The 25,269-nt window shown below is 41.0% G+C and overlaps 1 protein-coding gene across 1 annotated transcript; it reads right to left on the bottom strand.

Annotated features, from left to right (window-relative positions):
• Positions 1 to 2,758: 2,758 nt before the first annotated feature.
• Positions 2,759 to 24,974, bottom strand: IMPA2 (inositol monophosphatase 2). The gene is made up of 8 exons (XM_075270708.1): positions 24,534 to 24,974; positions 18,041 to 18,174; positions 15,086 to 15,190; positions 14,305 to 14,350; positions 11,397 to 11,505; positions 8,873 to 8,981; positions 5,641 to 5,792; positions 2,759 to 3,212 (listed from the first exon to the last, which is right to left on the bottom strand). The coding sequence occupies exons 1-8, from the start codon at positions 24,726 to 24,728 to the stop codon at positions 3,100 to 3,102; spliced, it is 963 nt and encodes a 320-aa protein (XP_075126809.1). The 5' UTR covers positions 24,729 to 24,974; the 3' UTR covers positions 2,759 to 3,099.
• Between the last annotated feature and the right edge of the window lie 295 nt (positions 24,975 to 25,269).

The raw sequence follows: 25,269 nt of genomic DNA, 5'->3' as shown, positions 1-25,269 counted from the left end.
AAACGAGACTTGTTCACAATATGAGACGTGTTCTTCCATGGACACAGTTCTTGTTCAGTATTTTCCTAACATTGGTCACATGAACAAACGTTTTTGCTGTTGGTACGGTCTTCAGTAGGTCTTTTGCTGTTACCCTTGAGTTCTTTCTCATGTCTTTAACACACGTCCATTGAGTGGAGTGATCATAACAGGACACCCTCTTCTAGGAAGAGTAGCAACAGCCCTAAATTTTCTCCATGTGACAAGACAATAACAATTTAATTAAATAATAATAATAAAAAAAACTTCATTGTATCCTTGTGGAAACTGTGGGTGCTCCCATTGGGAAAGGTATATTGAGAGGTGGTAAGAAAGTTATCAGTTCTCCCCCCCACACCCCCAATTGTCTTCCACACCATAATGGTGAGGTTTATCAGGTCATGAGTGAGTGAGGAGAGCTCTATAGCTGGTATGTAGTAGCGCCATGATTAATTAAAGTCTGGCCCTAGTCCCAACCCAAGCAAGGTCATAGCCCTTGTATCTGTAGGGATGCCCACTTGTGCATTTGCAGATGAATAAATAAGTTTAGGCATTCATATTTATTGTCATCGATCTTAAAGATGGATTGTGCCCCAAAAGATTCTAATACCTGAAAAATCACAGTCAGATCTCTGAGGGGGTCAGTCAGGAACAAGAGTACATGTTCCTGACAGTTTGTGAAATAAGCCACATTAATCAATGTAGTGTCCATCCTTATACCTTCCAGTTCTATCCTACTGTCTCCTTTTAAAACATAATTCTGGGATATATATTCAGGCTTTAGGGGAGGCATAAAGTGCCATTAGGTATGTACAAAAGGGACTGGTTACATTCATAGCACCCTTCCAGGTACATGAACGCCCCCTCAACCCCAGTTCACCATATCAAAGTCTCTTTCTACATTGATGGTCAGAGTCACTGAGGATTTGTAGACAGTGGGGCAGACTTTGACGTCTTCCAACACTAAAAATACCCTACACAGGTTAAAGGGGTTGGCCACTTTCAGACCAATATTAACAAAATGTACAATAAAAAGATATACAATATACCAATATACTTTCTGTATCAATTCCTCACGGTTTTCTAGATCTCTGCTTGCTGTCATTCATTCTGTTACTTCTAGAGGATAAAACTCTGACTATGGTCATGTGATTTATGGTCCATGGTCATGTGATGAGTATACAGGTAAGCACCAGGCAGATGTCTGAATATTGTGCTGTGACTATAACAAGCAGCACCTGTGTGCACATCACATGACCATGGACTGTAAATCACATGACCATGGTCAGACTTTTATCCTCTAGAAGTAACAGAATGAATGACAGCAAGCCGAAATCTAGAAAACCGTGAGCAATGGATACAGAAAGTATATTGGAATATCGTATATCTTTTTATTGTTCATTTGTTTGTCAATATTGGTCTGAAAGTGGCCAACCCCTTTTAAGACCAAAGACAAGTCCTTTATAAAGCTGACTGGGTTTAGAGATATTACTCTGGGGAGTATTGGAGCTAGTCTATCAGTCATGCCTTCAAATACAAATTAGGGAGATGGGGGTAATACAATGATGTCAATTCTGGATCCTTCGCCGATTTAGGTAAGACATTAATATATGCGACATTCATGTCATCTGGGATTTGCTACCCTGGTAGTATGGTCTCTTAGTGTCTTAAAATATTTTCCTGTGTATTCTAGACAAAGCTGATATTTCCTTTTTACTAACTGCCAAGTTTCCCTGGCAGGTCCAGTTGGGTGTGCTTGGAAGTTTGTATAAACTTGCCTGAGGTGGAGACTACATTCCTTCATCTTAAAGATAATAGTTTTAGCACGTTTCGATGTACAAGATATGAAATGGATGTGTATGACCACCTTTTTCCATGTTTTCGAACAGCTGGGGAATATTTTCATGCCCTTGCGTTCAAGCCACCATTTGCCTAGTAAAGTTTCAAAGGGTTCATCCAAATTGATCGGAAACCTCCATGGTGAGGTCATGTAAATTTAAGATGCTCGGGGAATGGTCTGATATGAAGGCCTCAATTTCAGTGGGTTTTTTTTTTTTTTGGGGGGGGGGGGAGAAGTAAAGTTGGAGAACTGCGCTTTACGTTTTTATTCCCACAATCACTAGAGAGCGGTTTATTAGGATGATCTGTATCCTCTTTGATGTTCAGCGCAGTGTTTGCCCACCACTTTGTTGCAGGTGAGGTCAGTATTTAGTAGGGTACCAAGCCACTCTTCAGATAGAGCCATAAATATTGTGTATAGTATCAGCTGGACCATTAAGGTGTATATGTATGTAGCAGCCTTCTTCCGCTTTGGTAACATCAAACATTGTATAGGACAAGTTTCTTTGCAGTTTTTTTTATTTTCTATGTTATTCTATTTTCTGTATATGATCATGGGTGAAGCCATCTTGCCTGACCTTCTGTCAAAAACATTCAGATATATGCTTTACGGCTGTCATATAGACCTGTAGTCTGGAGAGAACTCTTCTATGGGACAGTGTTTTAGGCAAGCTCTATGACCCTCTATGCCAAAATATTCCCTTTAAAGGAACACTATATATAGTTCTATCATCTCTTTAAACTGAACTCACAGTACTTGAAAATAACATTTTATAGATGTGCTTTACTTGAGTGGGATCCAGTAATGTATACATTTTACATAATAGGAATATGGACTGGGACTAGTACAAGCCGATTGCATTGAAGAACTGGAATATAGAGGATCAGTTACCTGAGCAAGTGATTGTGAAAAAATAAAGTTTAATTTTAGTTGTATATTTCACATAACATCTTGGATTAAAACTACCGGACAGGTGTAAAATATCTTTATCTTCTGGAATTGACCAGCACAGTTAAAATAAAGAAAAGCTCCTTATTAACAAAGGGACTAAAAATAATGGTAACAAACACGAGTTGGATCTTAAAACTTACAGTGCTCTATCCATTTTAGAAAAAACACAAAACAATACACATACAATTCATTTAAACAATGGTTTTCTGCAGAGTTTGCCTGCACTCCAAAGTTAGCCGATTTGAGAGTATATGTCCACAGTCTTGGATACACCAACATAAGTCGTAAGATCAGTCATCATCTCTTCCATAATCAATAGGCTTTAGCCCTTGCGCTATACTTTGTGCCAACTCCATTGTACCAGCTGCTACCACACGACATGACATGAGGTCCAGCGGACCACCTAGAGAGAAACACAGTTATCAACATATTTCATAGATCGGTTTACATGCTGTTAAGTTGGAACAAACTATTTGCTAGGATACAAAGTCTGCAAGTAGATATGGCCTAGAAAAGGAACACTAAACCAGACAAATTACAAGAGCCTTACGCTAGGGTTACCCTATTGTTCGGCCCCACATGGGGACCAAAAGACCGAGACCGTGTCTGCTTAAAAAGCGATTACACGCAGAACACCTCATAGTCTATAATGGAGTATAAGTTTTAAAAAATAAATAAATAAATAAATAAGGTATTTCACTATAAAATTCTCAGAGAGAAAAGTCCTCCTTGCAGGACTTTTCTCTCTCCCAATTTTAAGTGGATTCTACAGCGGAGTCTCCTATGGAGATTCAAACCAAAGTGTGATTCCAGCTCGGTGCAAAAACGTAGTGTTTTTCGTTCCAGATTTTGCTACGATTTTTTGATCCAAAGTCAGGAGTGCCTTAAAAGTAATTTGAAAATGTAAATGAATACCGGTGTTCTGATTTCCTCCACAGAATCTATCCTGCTGTGACTGACCGGTGTTGGTACTGAAAAGGGCACTTTATACAATATCTGATGGGAGTGCAACGTTCTTAGGCCCTTCTGGGATGCTGTATTCGCCCTTTATGCTAAGGTGTGTGGTCACTCCATTGCAGTGACTCCCCAACTGGCCCTTCTTTCAGTTATCCCTGGCAAGATTTCGGCATTGAAGAAGGACCTCCTGGGATAGTTTCTCACGGCTGCCAGTACTCTTCATTCCCAGAAATTGACGGCGCACTGTTTCGCCCTCTCTGGTGGAATCTCTACAGGAGCTTCTCCTAATAAGGAGAATGGAGGCCCTTGTGGCGGAAGATTCCCTTGACCCCTCCAAGTTTGAGGCTCTCTGGCGGCCGTGGGTGGTGTTCCATGATTCCACTGAATATTCCTCTTTTTTTCTTTTGATGTAGTATTATCTTTTTTATCCATTCCCTCCCTCCCCTGATGGAGGGTGCTAGCTATACTTTCCTCTATTGTACCACCCCCTCCTTTTTCTTTTCCTGTATGTGCTCTCCCGAATGCAGTTTCTTACGTGTGTTCCCCCTTGTCAGTTTATTTCCCCCTTCATATCTGTATCAATGTTGCTTTTATGGCCCTGTACTTTTGGGCCTTCAATCCCCTTTCTAATCTTCGCTTGTTTTATAATGCCAGCTGGGGTCTCACCCCTGGCCTCTTGTTCATAGGTGAGGCCTGCAAGACACTACGCCTTGGTTTTGTTTTTCTGTTATATTTGTAACTGTCGTATATAGACGTTTAACTTCTTCTAAATCCACTCCTGACTTTGGCTCAAAAAATGCAGCAAAATCTGCAACATCGGTCCTTAGTCTTAAAGTTTTATTCTGGTAATGTGAAGGGAACATTAGCCTTTTTTTGAATGCTAATGTTAAACAAATTTTTTAAGAGTTCTTTTTGAATTTTTCAAAATATTGTTATCTATGCTTAAACAAATGACACTAATGACAACTAGTGCCCTTTGCTCTGTGCACTTCAGAACTGGATCACTGGCAGCCATCCTAAAGGAAATTATTCATGCACTACACATGCCCCATCTGTTAGGATTGCATATGCATGGTTTTGTATCTCTGTTCTAACAAGAAGCTATAGGAAACAATAGTGGAGAATGTTTGCCCTGGAAGAAGATGGAATAAAGCATGTATTCAGTGGCATCAATGACCAAACAATGGTAGGGATAGGGGGATGGATGTAGTTATAGTGACTTATACAATTTGACTTATTTCTTTCTATGGGTGACAATGATATTTTACAAAGTACTTTTATATGACATGATTGTTGTTCTGGGAATCTGCTTCTGTAAGTCATCACTTGCGAACTCTGTGGTATCCATCTGCTGAATTCTTATGAATACTTAGGAAAAAGTAGTCATGACATACTAAAGAGCAGAAGTCCAGATATACCAATGGTTAGACAGTGTAAACTTGATAACGCACAAATTTATCACAGTGGTTGATGTATCTCGACTTTAACGATAAAATTTTGCAGACATAAAAAAAATCAAAACTGAAAACCAGAAACCAAGCAGGAGGCCAATGTCAAATTCATAACTTATTAATATAAATAAGGCAGAATCCCTCCACCTACCGGCCAATAAATGATACATCAAGTAATAGTGTGCACAATTAACACGCCATGGTGTCTATTAGATCAAACAGGAGACAGTCTGGAGTTGAGCCAATTTTAACCGTGAGACCGACCCTCCTGTGTACTCCCATGCGCTTAACCGTTTAAGCTCGTGAGTCGCATAATTCAGATTCTAAAACTAATTTTGTACCTTAGCGGATGAATTTATAACAGTTGAAAAAAAGTAATGTAGGTATGCAAGGAAATGGGTTGCAAGAAAATTTGACACTTACCTGATGTATCTATCACAAAACCTCCAGCTTCCCGGATTATTACAGTGGCTGCTGCCAAATCCCAGCAGTGCAATCCAAATTGGTAATAGGCATCAGCAGTTCCTGATGCTATGTGACACAAGGCTAGGGTGGCACTACCAATCACTCGAATACTGTCAAAAAAGAGAGGACAAATTTAGAATTTGTTTAAAGGGGTTGTCCAGCATAACTATAAAACCCTACACTAATCTAAACACCCTCCCCCGCCTACTTTCTAAATTACATAATTAATCAAAACCCATATCCTTGGGGCTGTCATGTGACCGCCCCAGGGACATTTTCTTATTATCCGGTAACAATCCGTTTCCCCATTCCCGGAAATGGATCGTCACTACTATTCTCCCCCCCCATACACACCATCGTACTTAGCTTTCTTCTTCTGGTCTAGGCTTCCTTATGCGGGGGAACACCTCCTCCTCCTTCTTTGATGTCAGCACACTGATGCGCAACAGAGCCAGAGTTCTGGCTTAGCGATGAAGCCGACACTATACCTCTATTGCGCAAAGTGGGAGCCTGCACAATAGAGATGTATTGAAGGCTATGGCACAGTGCTGCTCGCTTGCATTCAAAAAAGAGGAGGCGCCGCAGAAGAAAGACAGGAAGAAGAAAGGTAACGCAAAATAGGGTATGGGGGGCAGCTGAGTGAGTTGGGAAGGGCTAGAAGTGGGAAGAATAGCTAGGGAGATAGGGAGGGGGTAAAGAGTTAGAGGGAGATAGTGTGAGAGCCTACAACTACCAGAATGCATTGCATCAGCTAAGGCAGCAGGAAGCTACACTTGTAAACAAATGCAGAAGATGCCTGGCACTCCCAAAGAAATCCACAAATCACTCAAAACACCACTAAAAGTATATGGGTTCACTTATTAACCCATTAATAGCACTAACAGACCTTTTTAAAAATAAATAAATACATTTTTGCCTGGAAAACCCCTTTAAGTTTGCATTTTAGACCTAAGTACTTCAGAAAATATCCAGTATATTATATATACAAAGATAGCAGTAAACTAATCTGTTGTGTGACAGGTACATTTTAAGATGCTGGGTGGTTCCTCTTCCATTTCTCCTAGAAATAGATGAATACATTGGCAAGAAGAATGGTAAGACCTGGTTATCAAAGATGTGTGTACTTACACAGTCTGGTAGACTGCACGGGCCAGATGTAAATTCATTCATCAAGATGCTCCAGAATTATAGGGAATACAAATATTATATGCTGTACAAGCTGACTGACCTGGAGTAATGTAATAGGCAGCCATGCCTTAATAGTGAACTGTACAGCACACCCTATGATGTAAAGAGACTCCTTAACCTGCTTACCTGGAGACTGTGTTATGGGGGCATCTAAGGTTTAAAGGGCTTAAACTAACTTTCTGATGAACATACATATCTAAATTTGTAGACAATTAGTAGTTAAATATTTTAAAGAAAAACCTCTGTAAATATAATTAATGAAATATTTTGCAGAGTTTTTATAATTTTGTTTCAACCATCTTACTGGTGATGTAGGTAAGTAGAGATAGACCGGCATCACTCCGAAGAATATTTTTTAAAAAGTAACTTTTAATCAATATCGTTAAAAAATACAGAAGATGTATAACAAAGTGGTGAAAAAATAGAGGAAAAACCATGTTAAAAAACTCCAACGCGTTTCGGAATACAAAATTCCTTAGTCATGGCATGTTGTTCAAACACTTCAAAACTGGTTTATAAAGGAACATGCAGGGTTTACAACACACAACATGTAAATTACTTGTTCAATTACTTTATCTCAATAAAGCTGTTGCAAATGCAGGAGATATACTTAATCTATTCACAAAAATATACAATTTCAATTAATATGTGTATATAAATATGTGTCATTTTCCTTATTTATACAAATATTTACAATAAACACATTTAAATCATATAAAAAAAGGCTTGCATTTTGTTTCGTGTATATATCAACCGTTCACATCAAGTCCTTACAACTGCGGCACTATGTTTGTACGCAAAGACTCCCATTCATTTTTTTTCCCGTTATAGTCACGAGGTCTTTTTCCACCAATGATGTTCATTCATAATTTTCCACCAATCACGTGTTGTTTTCTCACCAATAACACTACATTGCCTAGTAAGAGCTAGGCTCCCATCCCTATGTCTAATGGATAGTGTATTTTTTACCCGTGAGGGATATAACATATATACATGCTATATACGTAGTGTTCTATTGCAGCATTCATGTTGCTATTATTTTTTGGTTATCCTACTTGAGTAGGTTCTCTGTAGCATAGTATTTACATTTTGCTGTTGTGGTGTTTACTGTCGTGTTTATCAGTTCCATTCATTAGATACGGTAGAAACATATCATTGGGTAAAAGAAACCACGTGACTGTAATAGACAAATGGATGGGAGCTTAGCTCTTACTAGGCAATGTAGTGTTATTGGTGAGAAAACAACACGTGATTGGTGGAAAATTATGAATGAACATACTAGAGTAACATCATTGGTGGAAAAAGACCACATGACTATAACAGAAAAAATGAATGGGAGTCTTTGCGTACAAACATAGTGCCGCAGTTGTAAGGACTTGATGTGAACGGTTGATATATACACGTAAGAAAATGCAAGCCTTTTTTATAGGATTTAAATGTGTATATTGTAAACATTTGTATAAATAAGGAGAATGACATTTATATACACATATTTATTGAAATTGTATATTTTTGTGAATAGGTTAAGTATATCTCTTGCATTTGCAACAGCTTTATTGAGATAAAGTAATTGAACAAGTAATTTACATGTTGTGTGTTGTAAACCCAGCATGTTTTGTTTGAACATGCCATGACTAAGGAATTTTGTACTCCAAAACGCGTTGGAGTTTTTAACATGTTTTTCCTCTATTTTTTCACCACTTTATTATACATCTTCTGTATTTTTTAACCATATGGATTAAAAGTTACTTTTTAAAACATACTCTTCGGAGTGATGCCGGTCTAGCTCTACTTACCTAAATTACTACGTTGTTCCTCGGTCCAGGAAACTGATCGTGCACCTCCAAGAGAAATCTCAAAGTATTCACGGCTCCCTTTTTTTGTTACTATATCTTACTGGTGACAAGAAGTATTGTGACATGATACTAAGCATTGATGACCAAATTATGGTATTGTGACACATCTACAACAGACAGTAGTGTTAGGACAGGCAGCCACTTACCCATGGGCTTGAAAAGTTAATAATCTCTCCATATTGCCCAAAAACAGTTTTAAAGTTGCTGGATCACGTTTAGGACCGATTTCAGTTAAAATGAAAGAGTTCTTAATACCTAGAAAGGAGAGTAACACATATTACAAATGTTGTTAATAAACTGGACAACCCTTTAAAGAAGAACTACAGATTGTTGAATCACCTTAGTTATTGCTTTCTATCTGAAAACTCATGGGATCCTACTCTTCAGTGAGATCATGTGATCTCATGGCGTCCCCTTGGGAATAACAGGCCTTTCTGTGTCCTCAAGGGGGCATCATCTCAGGCAGAAGACTTCATGTATAACCTTATAATTCCTTAGATTTGATGGACTGTACCACACAATCTCTCAAAAAGGTGAGACATTATCACTAATGTGATCTGATGATTAGACAGGTTCCTGTCCCACAGTAATAATGAAGAGGACAATACAGTCTTCCGAACTGTATATTTAGGGCCTTTTGTAATTGCACTGTTCCCCAGCTGTCCAAGAAGGTACTGTCTCTAGCTACTCATATGCTGTTATGTTGAGGCATCATGGGATTGATAGAACAAGGAGAATGAGATTTAAAACTTAAATGGTGTCTGGACAGAGACTGACAGAATGCTGAACTATATGGACAGAGGTGCAGTGTAAGCTTTTCCATATACATTTATTTTAACAAATATATATTTCATGTATTTATTGTAGCAGTAACAGAATTTCTCAAGGTCTGCCAAGCCTCCTTAAACTTTTACTGGTCAGTTAAAGAGGACCCAACACCACCTCCAATAATTTGAGATCTTTACATCATTTAATATGCACTGCTGATTTTGGTACAGCAGTCGCACCCCCTGCCTGACAATACCCTTTTGACATTACAGAATTTAGCTAGCACATTAGGTACCAAAACTAACTGCACTTGCTGCTCAAGAATGGAGAGGGCTAGAGAGGAAATTCCAACTGCTCTGGAATCAGTGGAGAAGCACCTACTAACAGATGTCAAGAACTTGAATTGGTGAAAGGTCCTCTTTAAGTGGTAATTTTAACTTTAGTGGAAGACACATATACAGCTAGGACTGCACAGAAACTTTGACTATGGCAGCTGTTCCACACCCATAGATCACAGTGTCAACCTGCAACATCACAACTACTGTAAATGAAGGTCGCTGAGGTGCAGGGTTTTATCTGCTTGGTGACCAAGAGCTGCAGCAGCAACCTTTCACTTACATTACCTGCAATGTTGCAGAGTAATACAGCAATTTTTGGACATGCTACAGCCGTCTTGTCCCTTGGTCACAGCTTAGCCCTAGCCTGAAAGACTTTTTGCTAGGTATATTCTGTCAGTTGTTTTTAAAAGGGAACCTGTCATATGTTTCACCCACTATAAACTGGCTTTATCATGTGCAGGATGAAGTCATTCCCTTTTCATTGGTGCCTCTCTAAATGAGAGGCACCAATGAAATGAGATCAATAAATGTTGGAAAGCATAAAAAGTCACATGTAAATTATCCTAATTAGTCACTGGGGCAGGGAGCAGCTTCAGCCTGGTAACACTAACCCTATGATAGGTAAAAAATATGCAAATCTAGTCTCCTGGATGGAATTAGGAGAACAGAGTGCACTCTGTACACCACCCTATAGAGGGCAGCATCCTTAAACATCATGAACGACTCAGTTATAAAGTCTTTTAATCATAATGTGGATTTAATTGCTTAAATCAGTATTTCTGTCCCAAAAGGAACAGATTCCCAACTATGATAGGCGAACACTCTCCCTAATGTGGACGAGTGCCCCCATACCCTAACCCTATGATAATCACACCTCCTGGGCCTGACATATTCCCAACAATCCCCTCCCTGCCTGACATCAGAAAGGGTGAGTAGAAAGAGTGTGACTAGGTTGACTCTACCTCCTGCCCCCGTGACTACTTAGGGTAGTTTACATATGACTATCACCGCACTACCATCTGTACAGTCTCCCCCTCTCCTTCTGTCTCTACCCTTCCCTCATAGATTGTAAGCCTTCGCGGGCAGGGCCCTCTACCCCACTGTGCCAGTTGGTCATTGTTAGTATTATATCTACCTGTATATTTTGTGTATTGTATGTAACCCCCAAATGTAAAGCACCACGGAATTAATGGTTCTATATAAATAAACAATAATAATAATAATATGACTCTTTATCCTTTCAAACATATATAACTTCACTTTGCTGCCACAAAAAGATTATAGAGGGGCAGTAAGGCAGTAATGGAAAGGGAATTACCTCATTCCGCACATGATGGGGTCAGTTTATTGTGTAAAAACCTCCTGACAAGTTCCCTTTAAGAAAAGTATTTCTATTTACAAGACATGAAGACTCAGCTGATCATTTTCACAGGATTTTCTTGATAAACCAATTTTACCTACTGTGTGCTTTCTCCTATCCCAAATACAGAGCTATTTTCTCCACTTGCTTAAAATGACAGTCTATTTTAAACAGCAGACGGCCTAGAAAACTCCTCTTACTGACCTGTTTCTTTAGTTACGTGAAGCCTTTCTTGATTGCAGAATGCTCCTTGCCCTTTTCTTGCAGTGTACAATTTTTCATCAGTACAATGGTATATTACACCAAATTCCAGCTGTGAGAAAGAACAAAGAAAACTGTTGTCGCTGTTTCTCCGACTACCAAAGCATCCTTCAAGAATGGACGTTGCATTTTCACCTATGTAATTTAAAACGTTCCATCTGCAATGTTTACCAAATGCAACACAACATTTGTATCAAATTATGTGCCAGCCACTAAACATATAAAAAAACCAAAGCACATGGCATGGATGTGGTGTAAGGATAACAGATGACAGATACACAGTAAAGGAATTATCGTGCAATCCACACTGAACTATGTAACATATACAGTAGGTGGAGAAGAGCATACAGTACTGCAGGGCCATATGGTGGTGTTTGGTACTACTGCTTAAGTATTTTGTGCTGCAGTGGCATTTGCGTGGCATGTCTAAGAAGGTGTTTTACATTGCATGCTGATTTAGAACTGATACGGATGTATCTTGTACTGAAATAGTGTTCCTACTATGTGAGCTGCTCTATGACATTCGTTTGGCACTCTGTGGCAGTATTTCTTTGCAGGTAAGGCCCCAGTATAATTAACTGATTGACTGACAAGGACAGAGTTGGAAAGTTTGAGAAGCCCTACTCTATTCTATGTAAATGATATATTATATGATGTAGCCCACAACTGAATCTGGCCATGAGACAAACTAAATTCAAGTAGCCTCTGTCATAGTGAATGGTTTTCTTTAAGGTTAGGAATCCAATATTCCAATAAACGTATGTTCATTATGTCCTAACAGGGCATAGCGAACAGGTCTCACATTTTAACTAAGGCAGGAGGATTGTATTGGATAGAACCTTGCCATGCTTGTACTATTACTTAACCACATCCATTTTTAAATACTATATGGCTTAGAGACTCATGACAACATGTAACTCCACCACATCATATGGCAATGTCATGCTTCTACATCTCCCCTAATGATAAATGAGGTTGCATTGCCATGGCCAGACAGTGGTAGAAATCCAGCCCTGATGGATTTCTACCAGACAGCATTCGCCATCAATTACGACTGGCACAAACATAGGCAATCATGGTATTGCACAGGCAAAAGTTGCCAAGTGTTTACTTCATGTATCTGATAAATGGGTTTCCCACCTGTAAGATGTGCGCCTGTTTTAAAAACAGGGATCTCTTGCTTGCTCAACTGTTTTTGTAATCCTTCAGACATGCAAGTGATTCACCACCTCATCAGGTAGCAAAGGAGTTGGGGAACCCAGATGGGCAATAGCCCTTTAATTTCTTTATTGTATTTTTTCTTTGTGCTTAAACTTACACAATTCTTTTTCTATTTACCGGTACAGCAAAGAAACATGATGTGTACAAGCAGCTCTACTATACCGCTCAGGAATTCAAGTCACCAAACTATTTTATTTGACAGTCTGTAATAAATCTCTACTAAAAGACAGATAAATAGTCAAAATAAAGCAGTGGATCTCAAGGTGTGGTACATGTTCCCCAGCAGGTATGTGCTCACCTATCCTTCAGCAATGTTATTGCTAGTTGCTAGGGTACATGAGTTGCTGATGTGCAGCTCATGACAGGGGGAGATGAACCTTGGAGCAGAAGCAAGGTGTGCAGACAGCTGGCAGCATGGTGAACACTACGCTCAGATGCTGGACTGACTTCTGACATGGCCTCTGCCTACAGCCCTTCCTTCCCATGACAGCTTCTCTACCATCTGCTTTGATGTTGATAGGGCTCACTGAAGCATTTAAGTGTTGGTCAGGTTGCTGTAGTTCACGGTTTTCCTAGATTAACACATTGTATACTGTATGACTGCCATCAGCTCTGAAACAGATTTTCTGATATCCAACTATAGTATGGCCACCACAGTATAAAATCACTGGCCACAGCTAGAGGACTACTGGCAAATATGCAAATCCCACTCCAGTACCAGATCTATCAGACTTCAGACACCAACGGCATATAACAATGTTGGCCATTGTAGTGACTGTCACTTACATGGGAAGAATAGAACAGCGTATAAAGTTATGCTTCCAGTAAAACAGCAGCACAAGCATTGCATTTATATGCAAAAAGAAAGAAAACAGATCCAGCTCCAGCCAAAATATTCTAATAAAACATGACTTTTAATATTGTTCTCTTAAAAAACTTCTCTTCGCTATGACTAAGAGGTAACAACACCTTGAAATGCGTCAGCGGTATCGTCATGTCAATGTAGGTTTTGTGTTTTTTTGTCTTAATGTTTTTGTGGATTGACATGTTTTTTGCATTTTTCAATTTTTGATATATTTTTTATTGCACTTAGGTGATTACGCTGTACAGGTATACAAAAAAACTTTTTTAAGAGAACAATATTAAAAGTCATGTTTTATTAGAATATTTTGGCTGGAGCTGGATCTGTTTTCTTTCTTTTTGCACATGCAGCGCCCTGATCCGGAGGGCTGATCCGTGCCCCATTTTACAAGTATAAACTTTGGCTGTGGCTGACTTGTTCCACGTATTGCATTTATATCTGGTGGCTTCCTTGGGGTGTACTCAAAGGGAGCTTTTTACACTAGTGGGTACTTGGCATAAAAAGGTTGAGAAACATTGGTCAGAATTTCGGGATCAAAAGCATGAACTTCTATGAAACATAACTTAATGTGCAGCAACCCTCACATGAGTAGTCCAAGCTGTAGGAACAAGAGTTACTTTGTCTACAGAAACTCAAGAAGATTTTCGGTTTCATTTTTACTAATAATATTCCTTCAATGTCATTTAAGAAGAAAACAACCTCTTACCCTTCCCCTATGAGATACCATTAGGAATCTCAGGTTACCAACTTACAGAACACTTTTTATACCTCTCGATTGACAGCAAATCCAATGCTGACTGCCACCGGAGGAAACCTGTGGAAGCAAATAAACTCAATTCAGTGTTCAAGTCTTAGAATAAATGAGTGGTAGAGTCTTAAGTAAATAAAAAAAATATAGAGACAAGAGCGACGTGAAAAATAATGAAGTCTACACCCCTACAAAGTCCACCCAGCCTTTTTTTTAAAACACCTTGTAGCATATACACACACACCTTAGATATATCCCACAATTGTTTAATAGCTGAACATCCTAAAGTCTTCAAAATTAAGTAAATGAAATATATTTTTTTTAAAAAACAACATCTTGGGCTATTTTCACATCTGCACCAGGGTGTTTGCTGTTCTAGTCTGTTGGATGACCAAAGCAGCAGACATTTACGGAGATCGATCAATCCCACGGACTATTATGGGATCTGTCGGGTGTCCATAGTCTTCTTTTAAACTGAAAGTGACAGCTGAAACAATCTAGCATGCAGACCTCTTGTCCGGCGAATTCGGCAGATATTAAGACTGAGTGTCTGAACAGAGCCTCTAATGCAGATGGGAACGCAGGCTGTTTTGTGTTTCTTGTTGCCCTGTGTACATTGTGCCATGATTGGGAACTAGAGTTATGGCTTTTATCAATACAAAAATATAGCAGTCTATGGACAATATGAAAAAGAACTTTCCATTCCATATACTGAATACAGATTCATAAGAAACGGAGAAGATACGTAATGGAGGCTTTGGTCAAGGTTCATCATAAGCAGGAGTAAATCTTAGGATATACCTGTGTACAAAGTTGCAGGTTCCATCAATGGGGTCAATAATCCAGGTTGGGCTGTCAGTCAGAACACACTTGGAACCTGCTGAGGTAGATTCTTCACCAATAAATCTAGAAATGGACAGAAAAAAATACTTTAGGTGGCCAAATCATATTACCAGGCCATGTTCAGGGAGACTGTAACTTTAAGGGCCCGTTCCTAGGGAGTAATGCTTCGCTGATTCTGACATGTAAACACGTGTCAGAGTGAGCGCTTCAAAACAGAATCCCATTGACTTCAATGGGTTCCGTTTAACGCACGTAACACATTGAAATCTATGGGCTAAAAAGCCTCCCATTGATTTCAATGTGTAGCGCGCGTAAGACAGAACCCATTGAAGTCAATGGGATTCTGATTTGAAGTGCTCACTCTGACACATGTTTACGTGTCAGAATGAGCGCAGCTTTACTCCATGGGAACGGGCCCTAACTCCGGAGCCCCAGATGCTAGAGCTACAATCCTGGTTTTATTTTAAAGCCAAGATCATGTCTGTAGCCAACATAGATTTTGAGATATTGCTGGTTAAAGCGAAGGTGCATATACTCACACTTTCACTTTAAACAGTTTGTGCAGCTGACAGTGCAGGGAGAGGAGAAAATTATTTTATCATTTGGTCCTTCAGATAACCCAAGGGGGAAGGGTACCATGGCATCACCCCATCCGAAATAACCCCGAAAATAAAATTAGTATGTTATTCACTCTACATTATAAATGCCATAAATCTGCAAAATGTTGATGCCAGATGTTGATGTTGATGTTTTCTGATCATCTCCATCTCAAACACAAAAAGTAATAAAAACTGATCAAAAGGTTTTATGTACCCACAAAATACACAGTCTTTTAAAACTACATTGAAATAAAGGTAAAAACTGAATGCAGGAAGGGATAAAATGTTACTGGTTTAAGATTTTACTGGTTTAAAATGTGTTAGACTGCTAAAAGGGTTAATATGCAGATAAGGCACCAAAGCTATGTCAGCAATGTTTATTAAATTTACAATTTTGTGAGGGTTTTTGCAATTTTACAGGAGAAACACCCCCAGACCGTAACCCCACCTCCGCCAAATGTTACTGGGTGTCCAAATACTTATTGGTAAACAGTGTGTTAGGCTTTAATCTGTATGCAAGTGAGCCGTTTTGGGCCATTTTCACCTATGGTTGCTTCACCAATCTTTCCGTTAGGGTGTAGCAAGAATAAGTGCTCCAGCAGACAGAGTCATGCCCTGGGTGAAACCCCCCCCCCCCCCCCCCCACAATTTGCATACATAAAATAAGTGGATTTTCTACACCGTAAGATTCTACTTTGGGAAAACCAAAAAACAAAACATGTGCAGTTGTTCACCACGTCACTAACAGCCCCCAAAATGCCATATTAGTGATTGAGAAGAGATTTTGGTGAGGACAGACTCACTTTAATGACAGACATGATGTGAACATAGCTTTACACAAACATTTACTGGAGGAAATACAGAATTCATATATATATATATATATATATATATATATATATATATATATATATATATATATATTCTCCAAAATAGTTTTATTGCGAATACATCAGACCTTCACAGATGTGCGATTTGCCATTATGGAGTCTTAAATGCATCACATTTCAGCTGATCCAGAGGGAGGTGATCATGTGCAGGCAGACAATATAGGAAGCTGCTGACCTACTTTTGTGCCTGGTAATGGCACATAGAAAATTTACAGCTCGATTCAGTCTTTTCAATTACATTTCCCATGCAGAGTCCTACACAGTAGTAGTTAGAATGAAATGCCGTCAATAACACATTTTGAGTTTAACTAACCAGATAAATTATCAATTTTACGTAATGATTATGTAAATATAATACTTTTTATATTATCTAATAGTAGTTTATTAAAAAAAATCTATGGTTTAAATTTTTTTTCCCCACATCTTTAGGCCAGTGTCACATAGGCCCACAGAGTAACTTGCAGGTGAGAAAAGGTAAAAAAAAACACCCACTGAAGCTTTTGGCCCCAGCTTTACACTAAGGTCACATATAGCGGGCCGTAGCAAAAAAGCACTGCGGGAAAAACCACAATGGTTTTGAAAAACACAGTATGTCCGCTGCGCGTATAATTTCTCAAGGATGTGTATGGGATTTGCTAGAATCCCATTCACCAATGCCATATTATTTTCCACTGTATTTACACAACTTGGGGCCCCGGCCTTAGAGTTTGTGTGTTTTCTTAAAGGGGTTGGGTAGAGGCTTATTTTCTCTCCCATGCATGCAGCACTGGAAATGCTATGTGACAATTTAGATGTGAATTTTTCAATTGGAGACTTTGTCACAGTGCCGGCCTGAAAATCGGTGGAGGAAAGTGTCTACGGACCCCATAATACCCCATCACACTCCATGTGTAACTGCTATTTTAGCGGTCTGCCTTTTTGATGTTCTGGTCCTGCTACAGGCCAGAACAATGGAGAGGCAATGCTATGATGAACCTAGCGTAAACCGCATGTGGCTACCCCTCTGCAGTTTCCATGTCAATGGGTTTTTTTTCTTCCTGCAATACAGATTTCAATTCCATGTGTGGAAAAATTTGTGTTTCATAAATTGCAGAAGAGATTTCCATTAAAAATAACCATCTGGGGGTGGCATTTACAGACTATGGGCCAAACTGCTGTGAAAAGCCAAATGTGTGAACATGACCTTACAGGGAAGAACAGCCCTAATGATATAAGTTTACCGGATCATATCCAGAAGCTGTGTCAGGTGACCACCTTTTTTGGGGGGTGGGGGTGGGATTTATGTAATCACTTGGAACAACAGAGGCATGTACATTACAGTTTGTCCTTTATATTGAACATTGGGCTGACAGCTGGATTCCAGAACGCTTATATACATGTATCATATTGACGGAGCATCTGGCTGCCCGTTTTTGATCATTTACCTGTGAGAAGGAAACTTTTCTCTAAGAGCAGAAATGATCAGCTCTTCCACATAATGGTCGGTTTCGGTCACAAGGTCCACCACTGAAGTTTTGGTAGACACCCTCTTTTCTTCTGTTAGAGCTTTTCTGACCACCTGCCAAGAAGAGTTACATCTGTAAATAATTGCATTTTTATATGAAGCATACAATACGCCATGGAGAAAGTAATACAGCAATGACACTTTCATGTCTTACATGCTGTAACATGTACCTATGCTTATAGAGCTTTGTGCCTCAGAACAGGATTAGTCATGTATTGCTGTAGCTCTGCACATGCTGAACACGGTAACTGAAGATGTAGGAGTTTCACAGTAACCACTCAGGAAATACTTTGCACCACACTGAAATAGGTACGCAACATCCTGACACTTGACACATCCCTGTCATTTCACGCTAAACCTGGAAATCTTACCTAGCAAATGGTTACTCCAATAGATGGCATAAAGCCAGATACAGCATAAAATGGATTGACCCTTTAAGGGGGATTTCTGAGTGGGACAAACAAGATATGATCAGTGGTCAACAATAGTAAAAATCAGGATCAGGTCCTATCTCTGTATATACAGTCATAGAAGAGACGGCATTTTCATGTGCTACTCACAGCAAGTCCAAATACCAGCTCATGGTCAGGGATGGACAAGAATATAAAGGAGGACCTTTCTCAGGTATTACAATGATGACTATATAATAAATTTAAACACAATACATTAATAAAAGCTCTATGTAAAACATACAATTAATATTGGGTTCACACTAGTGTTTGGGTTCGCACAGGGACCTGAAAGACAGACACACTGTCCACTTAATAAATAGAAATACCAAAGTATAATGTGGTCTGCCGGGTTCCTGCTGATTTTATACTGAAACTGGCAGAGAGAAAAGTCCTCCTAGCATTAGGCTATGTTCACATCTGCACCATAGTCCGTTAGGTCGGGCCGGGGCCTCTGATGCGCTGCACGGAGGCTCCCGGCCTGCTCTGTATCCAGCAACGGAATGACTGCTGGTCCCGATGCAGGTTCCGGTTTTCCCCTGGAGCCAGAACCGGCACTTCTGGGGTCAGGGGGATCCGCTGGTACCTACGGCATCAGCTCCCCTAGCAACGAGCCTCTCCTGTCTCCTTACCCTATACCTGGATTCTTTAGATAAATATGACCCGGGTTGCTTTGCAGACCTCTCCTCTGTGATCCTGACTTGGCACCTTCTTGACCTCCTGTGTATGACCTTTTGGCTTCCTCCTGACCTCCCTTTTTGGATCCTGATTTGGCTACTCCGCTAACCTCCTGTGTATGACCCGGCTATACTGACTACGCTTCTGCCTCTGCTTTCTGCTACCACATGACCTCCCAGTTAACAACTCGGCTTGCTTGATCACAAATTTATTCCTTTGGTATCTGTGTGACTTCCCTGGATTACCTTCCTGCACGCCTGCTTCTCCAAACCTTCCTGCTCTCCTGGACTTCACTCTAAGGTTAGTGTCTGGGTCCTCCTACTTGGGGTTCGCTGGGTGTGCATCACTCTCTGGGCGGTTGCGGATCTGGGTCCTGGACTTTTACCAAGTCCAACTCCACCATTAGGAGCTCTGGCGAAGAACTCCAGGACCTGGTTCCGCTCCGGTTAGGAGAGAGCGTAGCACACCCAGGACTGTTTTTGCCTCAGCGCTTGGGGATTGTAGTTGCCCAGGGCTTACAGAGTTATTTGTTGCATCAGATTTCTAACATAGTCTCTATAATGGGTGTCGTTTATAACTTATAGACAACACCCAAGGACCCAGTTATAGTCAATGGGGTCCATTAGAGTCTACGTGTTACCGCTGTTTTAGCAGTTCTCTCCACTGTTCAGGTATCCTCAATGGACCCAAACAATGAAGATATGATGTTAGGGTGAACCGAGCGTAAAACATACTGGACCTGTTTTGGTATCATATTAAAGTTCAATCTACACCATAAAATAGAAAAAAGTTACAAAGAAAAACCTTTATACTTAGAATGTTTTGATAAGGATGTTTACGCATGAAAAGGTCAATGGTTTTGAAGCTGATATTTCCTATTAAAATAAAAGGCACAAGTCTGCATTTGCGTCAAATAACATGGAAAACATCAAGAAAAGCCTTGCTGGTGTTATTTAGAAATATCCCAAAGCCTTCATTGCAAAAAATCTTTTAATAATTATACTGGATTGATATAAGCAAGAAATAGACATAACTATCTATAGCTGGGCCTATAAGAGCGAGCCGTGGGGGATTTATACAGAGACAATGGTGGAGAGTATATCATTATGTCTCTGTTCTACAAAAATAGCTTTTCTGACGGGAAGTGGAAAGATACTGAGAATCTGTCTCAAGAAAAATAGCCCGAAACAATATAATAATAGCAGCAACTGTAAAGCAAATACAAATGTGTTAGGAGAGTATCAGCCGGTCGCATAGGTCTATAAAGCACAATACTAGCTAAAGGCAAGAGCAACCAAATGTTCTAAACGGGAGAATCAGTAAAGGCAATGGTCTTGCATCCTAAACCAGTGTCTTTGTAGGGCCGGGGAGGGGGTGATGTGCAGTTTTAGTGTGACCTTCACTTCCTGGAGGACAGCTGCTGTTCACATTCAATACATATCGCTATTTTGGCAGCAGACACAAGTGTTGCAGAATCACGTACAAAGGTCACAATGTAATAAAACATCAAAAGCAAGATTAGAAGAAAAAGACATCATACGGTACGCTACTTCCTTCCAAGCCAGCTTCATTAATATGTAAAGTGAATTGCTTGGCAATGGCATTTCTATGGCTTCTTGCATGTGACTGCACCAGCTGATGTCACAAAAACAAACAATACAGGAAAACCTTTCCAAAATAACACCTCATTGAGAAGACCACCCCTTCAACCACTCCAGATTTGCTGTGACAGATTTTCAGTTCCATCATCCATACTGAGCATCTTGGTGCTGCAAATTTATACGGTCACCTCAAAGGGGTTTTACGGTATTGTGTCACCAGTTTAAAAAGCAGATCCCTGCTGCTTAAAACATAAGGGGGGGGGGGGGAATTCATCAACAGATCTATGTCAGATGGGCGACAACATGGTACATCTATGGTACAAGGCTCCGTTCCGTGCCTCACTTGCTTCCTATGTATAGATCAAGAGTATGAAAAATCAACATGGGGCCAGAAAACTCCTTTAGGGCTAGTTCACACGTGAACTGCCCGCGCGGGTTTTGACAGAGAGAGAGACGCGGCGAGCCACGTCTCTCTCTTGTCAAAACCCGCCCGCCGCGACCATTGCTGTCGCGGCTTAACCCTCTGCTGTCGGCTCAAATGAATGAGCCGACATAGGAGGGAGCTGCCGGGGGCGGAAGCCGCGCGGCTGAGCCTGCGCGGCTTCCGCCTGAAGAAAGGACATGTCCTTTCTTTTCGCCGCTAGCAGCAGCCCGCTGCTAGCGGAGAACAGAAGCCCGGCGGTCTCCATAGACCACCATTATAAGGGGAGGTTTTGGACGCGAAATCCGCTGTCAAAAACCTCCCCTTATACTCATGTGTGAACTAGCCCTTAGGTCGGGAACCTGGGAAAGCCGCAGCATTTTTCTTTTTTTAATTCAACGTTTATTGGTTTTCAAAAAGGCATAAAATACAGCGACAACAGATAGCGGCAACAACATGTTACACTATAGATAACGGGGAGATCCCCAAGTAGATGCCAGAGGACAAAAGGAGGAGGGGAAGGGGAGAAGAAAGGAGGAGGAAGGGAAAGGAGCTGAGGGGCAACAAAAACAAAACAACAGAGTGAGAGACGAGAAAAAAACAAAAAAAAAAACCACATCATTTTTACACTACCTGCACAGTGGATGGGATTCTGGCTAATCCCATCCACACACTACAGAAAATAATACACAGCAGAAATCCTGCAATTTGAAAAATGCAGAGGAAAAACTTCTGGGAAAAGCGCTGTGGGAAAAACCGTGATGCGTTTCCACTGCACTTTTTCCCACACCACTTTTTGACTGCGGGCTTAAGACTAAAGAGGACCTTTCACCACCCCCACCTACTCCAGTTCCTAGCACCTGCTCATAGGCTCTTCTCCACTGACAGCCCTCACTGTTCCCAAGCAGCCAGTGAAGTTTGTTTTGGGGTCTGATACAATTTTTAGGCTCTGTACTGTTTGTCAGGCAGGGGGTGTGATTCAGATCTCCAATCAGAGGCAGTCAGTGTCAGAGCTCAGAATCACACCCCTTCTTCTCCTGCCTGACATAGTCCATTTGACAGTACAGAGACTGTATCAGGTACCAAAACTATTGCTCAGGAACGGTGGGGACTAGAGAAAAGAATCCAACTGTTCCAGAATCAGTGGAGCAGCACTTATTAAATGATACAAAGAACTGGACTTGGCGAAGGAAGTGAAAGATCTACTTTAAGTGGCCATACAGAGTAAATTAAATTAGACCAAGTCCTGCGTGGGAAAGAAATGGTCCACGCTTGGGCTGTATTTCCTACTAGCTTTTACCCGCGACTTCGTCTGCGGTGAGTTGAGTATTGGGTGGACACAGACGTGTGAAACTGTAAAAGTGCTTTAAAAAGTTTGGTGGGCTAGCAAATGTGATTTGATGTGTTATATTGTGTATGTCGTGATACAGACAATGTGATGTGTTATACAGCCTGTGTACAGGAGTATATATGTATCAGGCACTGTATATAGCAGTGATAGGAGATACATGTAATATATAGTATATACAGCCTGTGTACAGGAGTATATATGTATCAGGTACTGTATATAGCAGTGATAGGAGACACATGTAATTATATAGTATATACAGCCTGTGTACAGGAGTATATATGTATCAGGCACTGTATATAGCAGTGATAGGAGATACATGTAATATATAGTATATACAGCCTGTGTACAGGAGTATATATGTATCAGGTACTGTATATAGCAGTGATAGGAGACACATGTAATTATATAGTATATACAGCCTGTGTACAGGAGTATATATGTATCAGGCACTGTATATAGCAGTGATAGGAGATACATGTAATATATAGTATATACAGCCTGTGTACAGGAGTATATATGTATCAGGCACTGTATATAGCAGTGATAGGAGACACATGTAATTATATAGTATATACAGCCTGTGTACAGGAGTATATATGTATCAGGTACTGTATATAGCAGTGATAGGTAATACATGTAATTATATAGTATATACAGCCTGTGTACAGGAGTATATATGTATCAGGTACTGTATATAGCATGTGATAGGAGATACATGTAATTACAATGTGATGTGTTGTATTGTGTATGTATAGTGGAAAGCTATATGTAAATGTGAGTGAGTAGAGTGAGGGCTACTCCTGAGGTGACAGTAAGGAGTGTGCAGGCAGGTTGAGGCAGGAAATGCCAGGCAGTGTGTGTGAGTCTATAGCTGGGGCTAGGAGTCCTGCTACAGGAGGGGGAGTGATAGTACATAGCTGTATATACATGTAATATACAGTAGGAGGAGTGATAGTACATAGCTGTGTGTTTGGAGTGAGTAGAGTGAGGGCTACTCCTGAGGTGACAGTAAGGAGTGTGCAGGCAGGTTGAGGCAGGAAATGCCAGGCAGTGTGTGTGAGTCTATAGCTGGGGCTAGGAGTCCTGCTTTTGTGAGTCTCCTGCTAGGAAGCCATGTTGTTTAGTGGCACCAAAAGTAGCCTGTGACTCAATCCTAAGGGAAAACTATGTTTGTGGAAAATTGCACGCAAATCCGTCCAGGCGTTTTAGCGTGATAGAGGAACAAACATCCAAACACACAAACTTTCACATTTATAATATTAGTAGGATAGGATACTGACCATGGCCATGTATATAGAACTCACTGCTTCATAGTCGGTTAGAATACAGTGAGCTCTCAAATAGTGCAAGCGCTGTTTTTTGTCACAACCTACAGAAACCAATCTAGCATATACCAATGGCTGAGCGGAAGCCTATGGATTCATTCAGCATGTGCACAGGGAGTGTTACCACTGCATACACCTAATGTGACTGGGCAGAATGCAGGGTGACAAGTCCTCTGGAGTGAGCCGCCCTCTGGACCAGCTCTATAATGTCCATAGGAGAATAATTCTACACCACGTACAAGTTGGGCTGAATCGGTAATAAAATGATCTGTATAAAAACCAATGTGAACAGTTCCTGACACAAGTGACATCATTATGTCAGTAAATGTGGGCATGGCTCTCCAGTGTCTCTTATCTGTGTAATGTACTTCAGGCTATTATGAGAACTGCTGCTGGTCTGAGCCCCCCATGGTCATGACCTACAAGATCCTGCTAGTTATACAAGGCTGTCTGTAGGGGGATGGATGGGTATGAAGAGGCTCTGGGAGGACATCTTGGTAAAGACAATTCTCACGTATTCATGAAGTCCTGACACCCAGCTAAGCTGCTGAATGGATGGGTTCAGTAGTCAGCCCTATGGAAGCTCACCTGACCAGCCCTGAGTGCCAGCTGTACAGCTGTGTCCATGCACTCCTTCCAGGGGTCTCCTGCAGTGTGGCGCCCCCCACAGCACGTCTGCTCCCCCGCCTCAGCACACCGAGCCTTGCTACTGTCATCCCCCTGCTGCTGGAGCCTGTGTTGGTCTCCATGCTGTTTGCTCCAGGCTCCCTCACACGGCTTCATGTCTCCTCGCTGTGACGGCTCTGTCGTATAATGGCAGCTCACTCGTCTAAGCGGCCAGCAGACTGCGCATCCAGCAGTGGTGTATGGCCGAAGGTGCAGCTAGCATGGGGCTGAATCTCAGCGTTATCCCTAGTGAAGACTCTCCTCCCCCTGCTAGATGCCTGCACTTCTCATCCTCCTCCTCCTCAGCAGCAGTAGCAGCAGCAGCACTGCCCCTCACCGCCACTGTTATTTCCTGGCATCCTCCTCCTCCTCCTCTATGACCGGCCCCTTCACCGCCCTCCATGCCTGCACTCTAGCAGCGCCCCCTAGCTTGCCCAGCTCACTCCCAGGGTCACGGATTGGTCATCTGAGGGCAGGTCACGTACAGATCAGTGCAGGTGCATGGAGGTATTATGTCCCTAGAGCAGGTTAGGACAGCAGATCACACTGGTGACTCGGGATAAGGGCTTCATCTCTTTTCACTGGGTCAGCCCCTGAGTCTTCTCATGTTCTGTTTGTTATGTCTACATAGCTGGGAGATCACCGGAGGTCACTGCCA

Source organism: Leptodactylus fuscus, chromosome 4 (assembly GCF_031893055.1).
Source record: "Leptodactylus fuscus isolate aLepFus1 chromosome 4, aLepFus1.hap2, whole genome shotgun sequence".
Classification (NCBI taxonomy): Eukaryota; Metazoa; Chordata; class Amphibia; order Anura; family Leptodactylidae; genus Leptodactylus; species Leptodactylus fuscus.
Note: the sequence above shows the minus strand (reverse complement) of the source record. Positions and strands in the feature narration are given on the sequence as shown.

Bases quoted from the DNA above. Each gene is read 5' to 3' on its own strand.
- IMPA2 (XM_075270708.1), bottom strand. From the start codon at position 24,728: ATGAAGCCGTGTGAGGGAGCCTGGAGCAAACAGCATGGAGACCAACAC. The intron at 18,175-24,533 runs GTGAGCTTCCAT...TCTTCTTGGCAG, and splicing joins TGGCACTCAGGGCTGGTCAG to GTGGTCAGAAAAGCTCTAAC. The intron at 8,982-11,396 runs GTCAGTAAGAGG...TCTCCTTTCTAG, and splicing joins TCACGTAACTAAAGAAACAG to GTATTAAGAACTCTTTCATT.